This window comes from Terrapene carolina, unplaced genomic scaffold (assembly GCF_002925995.2).
Source record: "Terrapene carolina triunguis isolate 2854851 unplaced genomic scaffold, T_m_triunguis-2.0 Scaffold782, whole genome shotgun sequence".
Taxonomy (NCBI): Eukaryota; Metazoa; Chordata; order Testudines; family Emydidae; genus Terrapene; species Terrapene triunguis.
This window is the reverse complement of record NW_020665133.1, coordinates 491106-508111: the sequence shown is the minus strand read 5'-3', so window position 1 is coordinate 508111 and position 17006 is coordinate 491106. Positions and strand designations below refer to the sequence as shown.

At 47.5% G+C, this 17006-nt stretch overlaps 3 protein-coding genes across 4 annotated transcripts in view; 2 read left to right on the top strand and 1 right to left on the bottom strand.

Moving 5' to 3' along the window:
• The window catches only part of SF3A1 (splicing factor 3a subunit 1), a 20000-nt gene extending 12621 nt beyond the window's left edge, over nt 1–7379 (bottom strand). Inside the window, exons 1-4 of the mRNA XM_024197870.3 lie at nt 7220–7379; nt 2153–2265; nt 1515–1719; nt 341–598 (exon numbers count right to left, since the gene is read on the bottom strand). Of these exons, the coding sequence (XP_024053638.1) occupies nt 341–598; nt 1515–1719; nt 2153–2265; nt 7220–7282 (639 nt within the window). The 5' untranslated portion in view covers nt 7283–7379. The remainder of the gene's footprint in view (nt 1–340; nt 599–1514; nt 1720–2152; nt 2266–7219) is intronic.
• Nucleotides 7370–9276, top strand: LOC112105187 (coiled-coil domain-containing protein 157-like). Its single transcript, XM_024197875.1, has 2 exons — nt 7370–7552; nt 8964–9276. Exons 1-2 carry the CDS (start codon nt 7374–7376, stop codon nt 9274–9276), a joined length of 492 nt encoding a protein of 163 aa, XP_024053643.1. The 5' UTR covers nt 7370–7373.
• Nucleotides 9189–17006, top strand: part of LOC112105186 (coiled-coil domain-containing protein 157-like) — an 18796-nt gene continuing 10978 nt past the window's right edge. The window contains exons 1-4 of one of the 2 annotated variants that reach the window (XM_026660460.1): nt 9189–9272; nt 13313–14021; nt 15058–15135; nt 16074–16264. In XM_026660460.1, coding sequence (XP_026516245.1) covers nt 13403–14021; nt 15058–15135; nt 16074–16264 — 888 coding nt within the window. In that variant the 5' untranslated portion in view covers nt 9189–9272; nt 13313–13402. The remainder of the gene's footprint in view (nt 9273–13312; nt 14022–15057; nt 15136–16073; nt 16265–17006) is intronic. The other variant, XM_026660461.1, reaches the window with a different exon arrangement.

Sequence of the window (17006 nt, the reverse complement as noted above, 5' to 3'; positions counted from 1 at the left end):
CCTGAAGCTAAGCTCCATTTCTCCTGTTACCCTATTTTTAGCTATCACCAATACTCAGGTATAGTATTCTCTCACACTGCCATTTCACCTGCTTCTCTTGCTATAAAGGAACAACTTTTATCTGCATTACAGTAGCACTCAGAACATCCAAATCAAGTTTGGGGTCTCAGTGTTAGGCACCATACACGTTTTTCTGACAATGAGCAAAACGTTCTCTCCCTGTACACAAAGACAGGCATTTAAAAGAGGACAGCTAGAAGTTTTTCTTTCTTTCTAGACTGGCTATTTCATAATGCTGAAATAATGCTTTCAGAAGAAGAGAGAGAAGCCCAGAGAGTACCTTGGTGTACTGCTCAACCAGTTTGGTGAAGTAATTAAAAAGGCTATGCTGTGGGCGCAGGAAGTCAAACTGGTAATTCCTCTGCTCTTTCTGCATCAGCTGAGTCAGGAACTGCCGGCCATTCCGAGCTACGAACTGTGCAGTCAGCTTCACCACGTCCAAGTCGAAGGCTGAGATTGAGGGAGGATCTGCGATGAACTCAAACTCTGGAGGTGGCTCCTTTGGAACGACTGTCTCCTGGATCACCTGAGCCTGTACCTACAGAGGGGAATTCGGACAGCTCACTAATTTCACCCATGAAAGCCATTACTCACTCCTCCTAAGTAACTGTTTGGGAAGGCCAGTGGCTTTCATTAACTGGAGGGGAAAAATGACTAAAACATAACTGCAAGGAAGGGAAAGGTATTAACATAATATAATTCATGAGTGAGTCATTTAAATAGGCCCACTGCAAAAAGATGACAAAAGTTTACTCAGACACAAAACATAGCTGGAAGCAGAAATGGGATGTAGCTATAATCTCCTAACAGACATAACCACAAAACATCTGATCACTGACTGTATAGAGTACACAAAGCAGGTAGGTTCAGCGAGTGGCCTCTTGCTAGCTAATGCATACCTGACCTATGTCCCTACTATGTGAGATTATCTCAAAGCATGGAGTACAAAATGTTGCCGAGACGCCAACATAACTGGAGAAAACAGTCTTGGAATAAACTCCTTGGAATTAACAATGCATACAACAAGCCCAGCAAAATCTTGCACTGATTGCAGGGTGCTGTCAAGCAATTTACTTCTGGCAGGATATTCTAGATATATACAAGACTAGCGATCACATGAATATCTGATCAGGAACATTCTTAGTCAAACCAGCATTCAATTGTGATCAATACCTGCAGCAAATTACCTTTCTTCGAGATACAAGCAGGCTTCTCAGCTTTGTCAAGTTTCAGGGCATATGAACCCTGGGCACCGAGGGGCATACATATGTGCACCAAAAGAAAAAGGCCTGGGCACTCATAGAATTCAAAGTCTCTCAGTGTTGATTTCCATTGTGAAAACGTGAACACAGATCAAACCCACAGCTTGTTTGAGCAAGGAGATTGAAAGACCAAGATCAAAACTGACACCCTACGAGCCAACTCCCGGCTAACAATAGACACGAACAATTTACCTTCTGGGGAAGCTGTTGCTGAGCACTTTGCTGCTGTTGCATGACCTTGGGGATGGCAGCCGAGGGCTCCTGTGCCTTGCCCTCTTTGAACTCACTGACTTTGTGCCGGTAGTATGCATGGTAGGGATCGTTGGGATTCAAGAAATTGAACTTGGGGTTATTTATTTCATTCTGACGGATTCGAGCTTCAAACTCTGGGCCATTTCTGAGGTGAAAAAAATGAGTTGAGAAGAGTCAGCATCAACACTAAAAGTAATGTTGGTGCACCAACTTCCCTCTTCCCTTCTGAGTGATCCACCATAAAAACAATTATACAAACTGCTAAAGCACCCTTAGCAAATTTTACTCACCAGCTTACCTTGAAGGTGTAATTTTTGACAGAGAAGTAGAATCTTGTTTTTGTCTACCATCCTCCTTGTGGCAAAGACAAGTAAGTAGATTTTGCACCTCAACTGGTAAACTTTCATTAGGATTTTGCAAGGCCGCACAAAAACATTCCCCAGCCCCACCAAATGAACAGCACATTCTGATGCCAATTAACATGGAGACCTGCTCGTTTCTGGATCAGTGCAGTGAGTGGCATTCCCAAGAGGGCTTTAAAATCCCATTAAATGAGAGCCCAATGTAGTGTTACTTACCTGGCTACAAAGCTGGCAGTCTTGTCCACAATATTCCTGACTTCTGGAGGAGGGTAAATAATTCCCACAACGGGTTTGGCTGGTGCTGCTTCCTCTTTTGGCTCATCTTCTGGCTGCAGTAAGAACAAATGAGAGGTTTTTTACAGTCTTACCATATTCCCACCTCATTTAACCAAAACAATAGTCCTGCCACCCAGCACACAGTGGTTACATGGAGATAAGATGATGAGGTATGGAAGCATCTCTGTTCACTGTAGAATTTGCAATCAGCATGTCAGGATATTAAATTATAGCAAACAAGATCAAAGCTGGTGATAACAGAAAGGGAGATTTTCATCATCTGTTAATCAGGTTCTGAGACAAAGCACAGCAATCTGGATCAACAGGTTTCCCTTTGCTGTTTGAGCTTGGGAGACAGAGACGAATCAGCAGTGTCAAGTAGTAGTCCAAGCCACTGGACTGTGATTCAGGAGATTGGGTTCTATTCCCAGCTCTGATATTGGCCTGCTGGGCGACCTTGGGCAAATCACCTCACCTCCCGGTGCCGCAGTTTCTCCATTTATAAAATAGGATAATGATACTTACCTCCTTTGAAAGCACATTGACATCTGCCAATGGAAAGCTCTATAGAACAGCAAGGTATTATTAAAAGCCTGAAAGGATCAAATGCTAGATTGTCAAATGCTTTGCTGAACAAACTCAGGTTACTGATAAAGTGATTTTTCCTTTTTGCTCCTACTCATTGAACAATCTGAACCATTAGGCTCTAAGTAACAGCATCAACTGGTTCCCCTGCTCTTTACCAAGCAACAATACTGAGCACCAACCTGCCTAGGGCATCTGCTGCAGAGGATAACACATCAAGGGAACAGCGACTCAAGACGTATATGAAAGGCCACCAGGTGACAGCCTTAAACAATCCTCACTGAAGCCCTTTCCCTTTCAGCCCACAGCCCAGTAGAGTGGGTTTAAGTGCTGCTGGGGGAGAAGTCCCAACATCATATACAGAATACAGGACTTTGACCATCTAGCTAGGGCAGATCTGGAAGCTTTGAAACTTTTTTGGAGACACTTTCATACCCCAAATAAGGAGCTAAAATCTGATGAATTCCATGTAAATGAGACTTAAGAGTTTTGACCCTCTCCAAACTGTGCCAAAAGTCCTTCTGTAAGAAAGCTTGTAAGTCAGTTTCCTGACTGAGATGAAAGAAAGACCTTAACTTGAGCACCATCCCTGGAACTCTTCCTGAGAACTGCTTTAACCTTGTCGAAGACCGGAAGCAGTCATTTACTGGAGTGGACAGACCTCTCTCCAATATGCCTGAACAAAGGAAAAATTGCCATAGAAAAGCTGTTTTAGAAAAATGAAGTGTAGACTCAAAAGGGAGGAACAAGGAGACTTAAAAATATTAGTACTCTAGACTACAGAGGGACTGCAGGGTGAAAATGGTTTCAGATGGATAGAGCCTAAATAGAACATATGATATAGTAATAAGACTCTGCTATAAACCCTTCTACTTTCCTTCCTGTTGCCCTGAGAACAAGAATTTGACCGTAGAATGCTCAAGCCAACAACCCAAAATGCAACTCTAACTCAATCTTATAGGTCTTTCAAGCAAATTGGCCCCATGTTCAGAGAAATGTATGTGTCCAAGCAGCACTGAGAGAGCTGCCCACAGCCTATAAAGTGTGTGAAGAAAACTGGATGTCTACTAGACACTAGTCATCCCAGGGACAAAAACTGGTAATCCTGTATCACAACGGATGTGCCACTTAGTCTCCAAAATGCTAAGGAAAGGTGGGGGGAGAGAAAGAATTCTGAGGCAGAAGGAATGGGGGCAACTAGACAGATGATTTTAAGCTCCTGGTTAGGAGCAGGAAGTTGGAACATAAAGTCTCGCAAAGTCACATTGGAGTGGTGAGTTTAACAAGTATTCCATCTTTTCTTTTTAATCTTCTGAAGGATCCCTGAGATGAGGGAAAGGGCAGAAATCCATATTTCAAGCTCCCTGCCCATCTCATACAGGCAGCATCCACTGCATGCGCCCGTGGCTTCTTGAACCTGCTAAACAATTTGGTAACTTTCTAATTTATTTGAGTGTCAAAAGAATCTACTTCTGGCATCCCCCAGTCTTGAAGACCTGTGGCCTTGAAAGTCATCTTTGTGTGTTCTTGACTGGGCAACCTTCCTTTCTGCTATGCTAATGACAGCTTCCAGGTGAGAAATATATCAAGAAGGAGCTCGAGAACTTTCTTCCATGTTTGTCACAAATTCCAGGTTAGAAAAGAAACCAAATGACCTGGGCCACTGCATCTCAACTGGATGCATTGTAGGGAATTACTTGGATTTTGCTGCTACTTTTAGGGTCTTTGTGAGTAATCTCAGTGCTAGGGTATTGAGCCTTGCTGTAACAGGATGTAACAGACCCTTCTGCCTTGAAGGAGAGAGGATTCCAAGCCTTGGACTTCTTCATTTGGATTCAAAGAAAAGCAAGAGAGGCCATCGCAACTGCATCACCATAAGCCTTTCACTGAAAGAATTCTGGCTCATACACAAATGCAGCATTTTTTGCTTGCCTAGCTGGTTGACTGCCTCATAAGGAGTTGCAGGTGTCTGTTGGGAGCTTAGGCACAAGATGAATTTAAGAATGTGGGGACCAGTTGTCTGTAGAGGGAGTGCAAATGGGCAGGCAGGGAAAAACATTCTTAAGAGCAACCAATCACTGTTTTCCAAAATTGACCAAAGTGAAACTCCTTAGTCCACACTGTCAACTGTGCAGGAGCAGAAAGCACCAAACAGAATTTTACCAATCTAGAAAAATAAAACCTTTACAATGAGAATTAAGCTTAAGTAATTTGAGCCAAAAAGATTTTTTTTTCAGAACTGTAAGCACCAGAATGAATTTCTCTCTCCCTTCAGTCAACCATAAGGCTCTGCGATGTTTGCAGATCCTCTCTTCTGAATATCAAATCATTCTACACTGTGTGCAGCCATATCTAGTTGCCACAAGCTAAGCAAAGAGAGGACAGATCAGTACTTGGATAGGAGATTCTGTAGGTGATATTCTCCCTCTTCCTCCAGTACAGAGCCAACATCCCAAGCAATTATAAGTTTTTCATAAATCCTGATTTCCTGTCAAATTCCAATTTGGATACTAACATTCTGTTCCCCGTTCCTCCTTCAATTTCCAGTGGATAAACGATTCTTCTTCACATTCTGTCCTGAACTAGCATCAAATAGGGTTGCAGTGAGCTGTTCAACAGCTTCCGCCTTCAGGGGTTGCATTTTAGTGATGGGTGAAGCAATTCCCTATTTAGTTTGCCAAGCACTGAGAGAAACCTTGAGATAACTCACTTCACACAATGCTGAAATGCATCCAGTTCGAAGGTAGTAATAATAGCTACCTCATATAATGGTTTTCATGAGTGGATCTCAAAGCACTTTACAAAGGAGGTTGGTATCATTACCCCCCTTTTACAAATAGAGAAACTGAGGCATAGGGCGGGGAAGTGACTTGCTCAAGGTCACCCAGCAAGCCAGGAATAGAGTCCAAGTCTCCTGTCCCAGTGCTGTAGACTCTAGGCCACACTACCTCTCTAGAAGAAGACAGTAGCTTTTTAACAGAGCACAGCAAAGCTAGACAAAAGTTTAAGACAAGAAATAAGGAAGATGTTGTACACTAAAACGCCACAAAGAACTCGGGGAGCTGGGACATCGAGACAGAAATGGCAGTGATCCAGGACACAGGACTCAAGCAAAGGGAGCCCGGGAGCTTTTAATACCCACAAGTGAGGCAGTGCCTGAGTTTTATTCATGCCCTGCCCCAGGAGCACAGCACCCCCTAGGTTTCTTTGTTGAGAGAGAAATTAGCACACACACACACACACACACGCACACAGTCTTGCAACACTCCCTGCAGCACACCTCAGCACAGTGCCCCCTAGCAGATCACTGGAACAAAAAACTTAATTGGCTTCAAGTCTGACCTAATAAATTTATTGAGTTGATGGTATGATGAGACTGCCTACAATGGCATATAGCCAAACTGCAACTGCTAACAGTAAATATCTCCGATAGCTGGAAATGGGACACTAGATGGGGAGGGCTCTGACTACTACAGAGAATTCTTTCCCAGGTGTCTGGCTGGTGGGTCTTGCCCACATGCTCAGGGTCTCTCAGAGGTCCCAAATGAGTGGGGTGCTTCCCCTGGGGGGGGCATGGGGGAACATTGGAGGGGTGTGTGGCAGGGCAAGCCCAGCCCCCATGGGGGGGAAGGAAGGGACTGCCACCCAGCCCCTTCCCGCCCCCAGCCCCACCCCTAGCCAGGGCTGAAGCTGGGAGCAGAGTTGCACCCGGCCCCCACCGCAGCCCAGCTGTGGCGCTGCTCCTGCCTTGGTCCCTGGCTATGGCTTCGGCCCAAGATCCACCCCCAGCTGTGGCCCCCTTATGCCATCCCTGCGGGGGGTGGGGACAACCATCAAAAGCCTGGGCACCACTGGTCTGATTGCCATATTTGGGGTTGTGAAGGAATTTCCCACCAGGTCAGATTGGCAGTGATCCTGAGGGTTCTCTCACCTCCCTCCGCAGCATGGGGCACAGATCTCTTGCAGGTTTAAACTAGTGTAAATGGTGAATTCTCTGTAACTTGAAGTCTTTAAACCATAATTTGAGGCCTTCACTAACTCAGCCAGAGGTGAAGGGTCTATTACAGGAGTGAGTGGGCAAGGTGCTGTGGCCTGCGATGTGCAGATCAGACTCCTTCTGACCTTAAAGTCTGTGAGTTGGCACTGACCGAAGCCCCGCGTGGGGGTTTCCCTGGCGGAGGGAGAGGGGCCAGGATCCCAGGCCCTGCTTAGCTTGACAGCCTACTCGGATCACAGACCCCTGGTGCCCAAGGAAACTACCTCTCCCAGCATGCACCGCGCCGCTTTGCATATTGGGAGCTGCCTGCTCGGGACCCGGGGGAGCCCGGCTCCGCAATGGAGACCCGGGCCGGCTGTGGTGAGCGGGGCTTCCCTCCTCGCCGGGCCCCGGCCCGCCATACCCGCCTCCGGACAGCCCAGTACCTGTTTGCCTTCTTGGGGCGCTGGCTGCGCGGGCGGCAGCACCTGGACCGGACCGGCCGGCATGGTGCCTCCTCAGCGGCCCGCTGGAGTCTCTGCTTGTCCTGGGGCGGCAAGAACCGAACAGCACAGAGTGACCGACACCGCCGCGCACAAAATGGCAGCGACTCTCTTCCCCCCCCCCGGGCTGCGCGCGCAGCACGGTCGGGCTCGCCTACGTCAAAAACACAGGCCAGGCGAGGAAGCGGGTTGTGGCGGCTGCGCGCGTAGCCCCGTTGGCATGTTCTACTCTGGGGACGGAGAGGGGGTGCCCGCAGTCCAGCGATACCAGCCGGGGTTGGTACAGTCGTAAAGCATGCGCGCACAACTCATCGGGCTCGTGTCACTGGGATTGTTCCCAGCAAGTCAGTGTTAGTGTATTTCATAGGGAGCGAGGGCGGCAAACTCGGAATGTTCCACTGAGGGAACTGGGGGGTACTCTCGTGACGTTTCATTGTGGGGGGAGGAGCAGGAAGCGCTCCTAACATTCTATTGGGCAGATGGTTCACTTCGCAAAGAGGAGGGCCAGGGCCTGTGCGATTGCCATGGTAACCGGTAGCGCAGGGCAGGCGGTAACGGAGGCACCGAGGCTGCGGGTTCGCTCCGAGCCGGGAGACGGCGGCCGCTCGGCAGGTGGGTACCCCCTCCCCGGACCGTCCCGTCTCCCCGGCCCGGGCCCCGGGTCCGTGGGTTCCCCATCCAAGCCCTCTGCCAGGCTGGGGGCAGCGGGTGTTTGTCCTTGTCTAGCGTCGTGTAGCTAAGGATCTCTCGGCGTGTCTTGTGAGCGTGACACGGGCTGCACAGCACCTCTAGCGTGAGCGAGGCCTTCCGAGCTACGACTCCGGGTTCCATCCCCTTTTCTCTCTGGCTGTGACTGGCTCGGGATGTCAGCTCCCCCTTGTAATAATACCGTCCTCTGGTACCTCCCAGTGGGGCTGGGTTAAGTCAGTCATGTTTTTAGAGCACCTTGAGATCCTTGGTTGGAAATGGCTAGAGGCAGGCAAAGTGGAAAAGATGGGAAAAGGCACTGTCAATGCCAGTTGTTGCATGTATCACACACACACACACACACACACACACACACACACACACACACACACCTTACTTGTATACACGTGTGACGTGTAATACTTGTCTCTGACATATGTCTGCATGCCACTGCTGTCTACTGGATGGAATCAGAACTCCTCACCTATGTGTGATGCCTGGCACCTTTCTCTCTCCTGCTCTCTGCCTCTGGTAGGTTAGGCTCCTGAGGACTGAAATACTTTTTTCCACCTAGAGTCTTTGGGCTCAATAGAGGGGTAACTGGATGAACTTTAATAGTTCTGAGATTCTAGAGGTCAGACTAGGTTTAATGGTCCCTTCTGTCCTTAAACTCTATGGGACTAGTATCATAGGCTCTATACAACCAACACAGCTAAAGGGGATTCTGTTTATTTGGAACAACAGGAAATGAGTTTTATTCCCGCTGTTGTTGTGAAGTTCCAGTGGCACAGCATGCAGCATAATACAGCTGTGAAGTCTTAGGACTTGTTACAATGCTGTACACGGGGCCATAACTTTTAAGCCCTAGCAAAAGTGACAGCACTTTATCCCATAGTCATGAAGAGCTGAGATGTACAGTAATGAGTCTGACCTGCCTTGATTTTCTTTCCCTAGGGGATCTGCTAGTTAATTTGGTATTCAATGTTGTTGTCTGCTGCAGATCTATCCATCCTGCCAATGAGGGGCCTTTTCCTATTGGTGGCCTAAAGTCAGCTGACAGAATGGCATACCTGCTGGGCAATCCAAACTGTATGGAGAGCTTGAGGAAGGACATCACCGATCTACAAGGAGCCATCATTGATGTCTTTTCCCGGGCTGGGGCAGTGCGTTATCCCTCCTGGAAGTTTCCCAATAAAGTGTCCTGTGATCTGGATCTGGTGGCTTTGCTGGAGCATTATGACTATGTGGAGAATGACCCTGAATGTACCCAGCATTCCCATGTAATGCTCCTCGAACTGGTGATTGACAGGTGAGAGGATGAATACATCTCAGATCTGTTAAAAGGTTGATCAATGGACATCCCCAATTCCTTTCAGAAATGCCTGTTGGGAAAACACTACATTCATACAGACAACATATCTGTGTTCAGGTCTTTAGAATCACATGCATCTGGAAAGCACGGAAAATGTTTCTGTATGCAGCCACTTATCGATGGCTGAGCAGCTGTATTTCTTCTTTGAGAAATGTCTCTGCAGATCCCTACTGATAGGATATCTGCCCCTGGCACCATGAGCATAGATCTGCATGTGCAGTATATTCAAAGAACTTGAACGGCTTTTAGCTATCTAGCAGCATTTCCCTGAAATTCTCTTCGGGGGGGGGTTGGTAGCAACATATTTTAAGGTTGCCTGACATTTCCCATTTTAAGAGCCAGTTTTTAGTTACAAAGAGTCCTGTCGCACCTTATAGACTAACAGATGTATTGGAGCATAAGCTTTCGTGGGTGAATACCCACTTCGTCAGACGCATGACGAAGTGGGTATTCACCCACGAAATCATAGAATCATAGAATATCAGGGTTGGAAGGGACCTCAGGAGGTCATCTAGTCCAACCCCCTGCTCAAAGCATGACCAATTCCCAACTAAATCATCCCAGCCAGGGCTTTGTCAAGCCGGGCCTTAAAAACCTCCAAGGAAGGAGATTCCACCACCTCCCTAGGTAAAGCATTCCAGACTGTGCACAGGTCATATCTACAGAGTGACTGAGCATGCTCCATCCCCTCACAGTTCCCAAGTGTGACTGGACTGTGCATGCCTCATTCAGTGGACAGAATGGACCTGCTCTGGGGATGAATCAGGACTGTATAATGAAGGAGCCTGTAAGGTGTTTAGTGAGTGAGGCAGAGGATTGTGGGAAGAGAAAGGAGGGCTTCGTGGTTCAGCGAGTTGAATGCTACCCTGGAGAATTGGATTCTATCCCTCCCTCTCCCACAGAGTTCCTATGCAGTGTTGGGCAAGTCACTTAAACCAAAGTTTTCACAGGTGGTCCCTAAGTGTGCTCCTCATTTTCGGGGTGCTCAACATGAGAGTCTGGGGCTTGATTTGCATTAGTGCTGAGCACTCCCAGTTGCAACTGACGTCAATGGGAGCTGTGCTTTGAACATCTAAAGTGCTATATAATAAGTATTTTGAAAAATCAGGTCGTAGGTGTCTCAAGTTGGGCACTTAAAACTAGTGGATACTTTTGCCCTGTGTCTCAGCTCTGCAGGAGTCTTGTGAAGAAAAGTTTGCACAGCAGCTACTGTCGTGCTGAGCGTCATAGAAAAGTCTATGAGGAAATTAATAATTCAGTCTTCAGAGCAGGGTTTGAATGATGTGCAGTGAACAAGGCCTGGGGCCACACATTGAACAACAAGGATAAAACAAAATATTGAGTAACAGCTCACCCAGTGAGCACTGTCCATCATGTACACTGAATGAGGCAGAGGTTCTATGGAAAAAATGGCAGGAGATCATGTAATTAAGGACTGTGCATTGGCACAAGGGGGCCAAATTAAGAATATGCAGACAACCTTCATTTTGGCATTTCCTAACTTTTGGGTGCTTGACTTTGCAACCTTGACAATGTTCTTTTAACATAGATTTTGTGTGCAATGTACAGAGGGTTTGTGAGTAGAGATTTGACAGTTACTTTGTATTTCTAGAACACTTAATTTGTTCAAAATGTTTTACAGCCATGAACTAATTAATCCTCACAGCCTCTCATCTGCTTATTGTAGATGAGTGTTGTTATCCCCGCTTTGCCAATTGGGAAACTGAGGCACAAGTGAACTCAGTTGCTCAAGGCCACCCAGCTAGTGAATGGCAGAGCGGGGATTGGAACCGCATTTCTTGAGTACCTCATCCACTAGCCTGCATTGACTTTTGGCATATATAGTTATCAATACAGATGTCAGTTTTATATTTTTAATCATGGCTTAATCACTAGGCATTTGGGAAGTGAAGGTGCTTTTTCCATTGGCTTGAAGTAAAATGGTGCTTAATTTTTAAAAAAGTAACTCTCAGTGCAGCTTCTCAAGGCTGGGCCCGAGGGGTTGGCCTGTATGGGAGCTTTGGGGCTTTACCTTTGTGAAGGCTTCTTTTACTTTTCTTATAAAGAAAAGTAAAAGAAGCACCTCTGTAAAATCAGGATGGAAGGTAATTTACAGGGTAATCAGATTCAAAACACAGAGAATCTCCCCTCTAGACAAAACTTTAAAGTTACAAAAACAGGGATAAACCTCCCTCTTAGTACAGGGAAAATTCACAAGCTAAAACAAAAGATAATCTAACACATTTCCTTGCTATTACTTACTATTTCTGTAATAAAAGATGCTTAGTTCAGATATGGCTTAGGGAGATGTTTTTTCCCTGCATTGGTTCCTCGTTGACCCAGAGAGAACACAAAGGAACACAAAACAAAAACCTTCCCCCACAGATTTGAAAGTATTTTCTCCCCTTATTGGTCCTTTTGGTCAGGTGCCAACCAGGTTATTTGAGCTTCTTAACCCTTTACAGGTAAAGGAGGGATTAACCCTTTACAGGGTAAGGAGGGATTTTATGCTACCCTTAGCTGTATGTTTATGACAAGTCTCATTTAGGATCTCCTTGAATTCACCCACCAGCTGGAAGGCCTAATCACTGGGCCAAAGGGGGACCTACCCCCACATACCCCATCTACTTGCAGAGGGCATGGCTTTGAACCTGTGCCGCTGGGAGAGGACAGTCAGGCCCTGAACTTGGAGGAATGTTGCTCCATAGAGTGACCCAAAACTGGAGAGTTGCACAAGTGGTGACCCATGACTGTCCAGCCCCCTGGGGTACAGAGGGTCCATCTGCCTTGTTTCCACCCCCAAACAGCCTAGGAAGCTGGGGTTCCCCTCTGGGGTATTTTGTGTGCCAAATGCTAACCCTGGGCCACCTCCTTATATCGTTCCTCAACTTGCAGGGTAGTAGTGACCTACAGCAAAAAGCCCGCTCCCAGAGAGAAATTTCATGCAGCTCTAAGCCGCGGTTTGTTTCTGTCAAAAAAGGCTGCTTTTGCTGCTTCAGAGCTTCACAGGCTACATGGAGAATCTCATCAGCGAACAAGCTGTGCCCCCCTCCCAGGCAGTGGGACCCTGCATGTCCATTGGGCTGGCTGTGAGGAAGTACTGGAACAGCACACTGAAACTGGGAGCACTCCATCAGCAGCTAGTGACTGAGGTAGGATGTGCCCTAGCGATGCTGGGACCTATGTCATATAGGATTTGCTATACTAAACCAGATCGTGGTTGAACCTTCAGTGATCAGATTACACTTCGAAGCATGGGCTTTGATTAACCTCATCTAATGCTCAGAACTAGCTAACATGATATTAATGGCTGTAAATATTAGCCAGCCCCTTTTAAAATCCAGCTACTGTATTTAGCTCTCTGGCCTGCTGCAGCAGGGAGGTCTGCTGGCTGCCTACATGCAGTGTGATCAAGTAATGCCTTTTGTTTGAAATTTATCTTACTTTTTTCAAGTGACCCTTTGTTCTCCTATTATGGGGCAAAAAAGGGGCACTAATCATTGCCCCCTTTGCAACCTTAACACTGTTCCTCAGTCACGTTCCCTGGAATAATTCTCTTTCCCAGGATAAATAGTCCCAGTATTTGCCAGACCACCTCCCAGGGGAATCCGGCCAGGTCTCTTTGTAGCCCCTCTTTGAACCTATTCAATCTCAGAAAAATGTAGCAAAGGTGACGCTACTAAACCTGATCGCAGACTCCCACTGACATTCCCTCCAGTGAGGATGTGCCAGGGTTCAGTCAGGCTTTATTGGTGTTGTACTTTTGGTCCTGTCACCAGCAGTGAAGCAAAGGGGTCTCTATTGAGTTAGAGGAATTATTTGTTTCCCGTTTCCTGTGTTCCATTTTTAAAAATGGGCACCATTTTACAGGCTTTCCAGACCAATTTTGGAGCATCTGTTCTGTGAAGATAGTTGAGAATAATTTGTTTAAACGTGATAGCAAATGTCTTCATTCTCCTATGTTTTCTCTCTAATAGAAGAAATCTAACAGGAGGGACATCTCCGCACTGAAGTCTACCCTGCAAGACGTGAAAGCTGAGAATGAGCGTTTGAAAAGCTGCTCACCCATGATTTCAGAATCAGGTGCATCATTAGCCAGTGCCCAGTCAACCCTCTCATGTCTACCACAAACCATCCATGGGCCAGACTGTGATTTCTCAGACACCTCGCAGCCACGGTCTGCATATGGTGTCACCAGGAATGTCTGTAGTGTCCATTCTCAGACAATTGAGTCATCTCTGGTGCCCTGTGATGCATGTGCAAGTGGTCAGGCCAGCCTCCGGGAGGTCGGTAAAGCCATCATCAGCATCTGCCACAGCCAGAACATCCCCTCGTCCCTGGGCAAATTCCAAGAGATGGTTGAGGAGACCCTAGGCAACAAGCCACTCACCGCTATGGACATGAGTTTCTGGGCATCAGAACAGAGCAAAGACCTCTCCCGTATCAACAAACATCTTGGGGGGCTGATGCAGCTGATAAACCCTTTGAAGGCAGAGCTGGAAGAATCTGAGAAACAGAAGGATGAACTGAGGAAGCAGGTTGAGGACTTTGACAAGCTTCTTCAGAAGGAGAATGAGACCCAGGAACGGCAGAGGAAGGAGGCTGAGCAGTACTTGGAGGAAAAGATCAAAGAGAATTTGCAGATCACAGCCAAAATGGAGAAGGACAAGGAAGATCTACGGACAGGTGCAGTGCCAGTCCCAGCTTGTCCCTAGTCAATAGGTGTTTTCATTAGACACAACCAGAGTCCCATGGAACTCAGTGGGAGTTTTGCCATTGACTTCAATGGGACTAGGATTTCACCCCTTGATAGTTGATTATTCCCTTTAAATTAACTCTTCTGTTCACAAATCTCTTCTTTCTCTGGGTTTTTGGTGGCCGAGAGGGCAGATATTGCAGACTCCCTACTTCACTTCTGCTTCTGGAGGGGTGGCTGTTTCCTACTCACTCTCACCTTCTGGGTCCTTTTATTCCCTGCTGCTCTCCATCCTCTGGTCATCAGTGCTTGCTCACTGCGCCTGGCAAGCCGCAAATGCTCTACATACAAGCTGATGGGGCGGGCGGGGGGCTTTTCAGAACAGTACAACAGGCCTTGCTGTAATGTATCTAACTCACTAGCTCATAAAGAGGCCATTCAAAGGGAGGGAGAAATCCTCCCTAGGGGTCAATATGGTATCTTCACAATATGCTTGATCATCTACCTGATCCTCACCAACCTAAAGAGTGAGAATACAGGTGACCTGAGTCTGTTGATGCAGCTGTGCCAGTGGGTGACATCTCTCTCTCGCTCTCTTTCCCCCCCCCCACACACTTGGTGTGATGATATGAAGTGTTTATTGGGATTCTGGCATTGGTGATGAGTGATGCATTATGTAGCTTGTCCCTAATGAGTGTCAATAAAACCTTGGCCCCATCCCATCCTGTGTTCTGTAGGTGTCACATCTGTTTCCAGAAAAACTATTTCACAACTTTTTTCAAGAGTTTTTTTAAACACATAAATTTTCCATATCCCTCTGGCTGGAAGGTCAGGTGTCTTAAGACCAGAAGTTCAGTAAATAATAAAGATGATCAGCGATGTCGTTTTTCCTGGCTCCTCCATTTGTGAAGCATAGAGTGATGCACTCATTTGATGAGAAATGCCATGGTGTGATAGTTATGTGTAGATAAGTGCTGTAAACGACCTGGGAGGTCCTTGCTAAGTCGTTTGTTCTGGTTGCTTTAGGAGCTGTTGTGCTGGAGGAGAGAATTTCCACCTTGAAAGAAGAGCTGCTGTCACAGCAAGCTACCATGCGAGAGCTGGGTAAGAATTCTCATGGGCTCATCCATCCAACTGATCTCATCCATAGACTTTATTCTCCTCTCACGCTGTTTTTACACCAGTGTAGTTCTGTTGACTTTAGTGGAGTCGCTCCCGATTAGCACTGGCGTAAGTGAGAGGAGAATCAGCACCAATGTATTTAAATGACCTCCATCGTTGTAGTATCTGAGTGCCTTCTAACCTCCACTGCCCAGGTAACACACTAGGGAAAATCCTGGGGGCTGGGGCAAGATCCCATGAGCCTCTCAGAATCTCAGCCACTTCAGCACAGGGAACAGCAAACTTGAAATCCCTAGGAAGAGAAGCCTTGGGGCTAGGTTATTCCTTACAGGTTGTGGGGAGAAGCTGTGCTGCAGTGGGAGCCACAAATGGACTCCTGGCTGACTTCCAAAATTCCTCCCAAGGCTCTTGGTTGACGGTTCTCTGCCACCCATCAGATGGGTATAGCAGTGCTCCCCCTGCACCAAGCCAGCTCTTGGTACAGAGGTAGGCCCGTGGCTTTGGGAAGACTAATGCCAGCATGATGCAATCTCTCTGCTTCCTGCTTACACAAGGGGAAGGCTCCATGTGCCACCTTCCCTCATCTCATGCACCCATGCAGAGCCAGCCACAGTGTGGCCCTTAAAGACTAACAGTGAAGCCTGTCTACCAGGCTGATACATGAATGTGTTTGCCCTGGGGTGCTAGCACCATGTGTTGGGACTCACAAGGTTGCAGGCCCAGGTGAGGACGGTGGCTAGCCTTCTGGGAGGGGATCTATTAGAGAATTTAAGTCATGCCAGAAAGCTTCCTCTCCCCTCGCTCATCCACTTCCCACAGGATCATGGAACCTGGGGAAGGAAGAGCCCATCTTTCCCATTTCCCCCATTATGAGCTCCACCCATCCACAGCATTGGTTACAGGATGTTGTGTATTCACAGAGCTGACCAAAAGCACCCTGCTGGAGGAGATGAGGACTAAGATGGCCCACAAGAGCCAGATGACGAAGCTGGAAGACCAAGTGCAGCTGCTAACCAGCCAGTTGGAGAACGCAAGCCACGCACTCAGTGGGGCCACCACCCAGCTGGACAAGGAGAAGGCCAAAGTGGAAAGCATGCTCAGGCATGAGGAGGTGTGGCCATGGGAGGAACCGGACCTGTTGCTCCCTACCTTACCCGAATCTAACTCCCTTCTACTCTCCACTAGGCCATCTCTGGCTGGTCCTGGTCCGTGCTGCTCTATCCATACCTCTCCCGTCATCCCGGCTCTTCTGTTCTGCTCCTGCTGCTGCTGCCCAGCCTTGTTTTCATTTAAGACTTATGCCAGGATTGTAGACAGGGTCTCTGTGGGAAGCTGAGGGCTCAGCTCAGTGTTCCTGCTCCCCTCCCCGCCCCGCGTTGCTTTGCTTGTACTTCCCTGGCAATACCTTGTGCTATCCCTTTGTTCAAGAGGTGAGTATCGGACAGGCAGAGAGGAGCTGTGCACCTGAGCAATGTTGCCATCTTACTTGTGCACCGTCACCCTTACCTGCAGGGGAGCTGCCTTCTGAAAGCAGCCTGTCTGATGGATGGTTGCAACTTACTTACCTTCGTCAGTATCCCCTCTGTGCCTATTTCATACCCTCAGCGCAGGGGCATTTTGCTGTCAGTAACAAGCTCACTTTTGAAAATGGCCACTGATCAATTCCAGCATTCCAGGGAGCGCTCTAGGCACAGGTGGGCAGGGCCCCATGCTTTTGGTGAAAGCTGGAGAAGCCTGATCTCCCCTAGAACCAGGCCCACTGGCAGACATGCCAAACCCGCAAAAAACTGCAGAAATTGGGCTTGGTTTTGGCTTAATTGGCTTGTGAGTTGCTTGTTGGCTAGTTTTTGGCT

Bases quoted from the DNA above. Each gene is read 5' to 3' on its own strand.
- LOC112105187 (XM_024197875.1), top strand. From the start codon at position 7,374: ATGGCAGCGACTCTCTTCCCCCCCCCCGGGCTGCGCGCGCAGCACGGT. The intron at 7,553-8,963 runs GTTGGTACAGTC...TGTCTGCTGCAG, and splicing joins GTCCAGCGATACCAGCCGGG to ATCTATCCATCCTGCCAATG.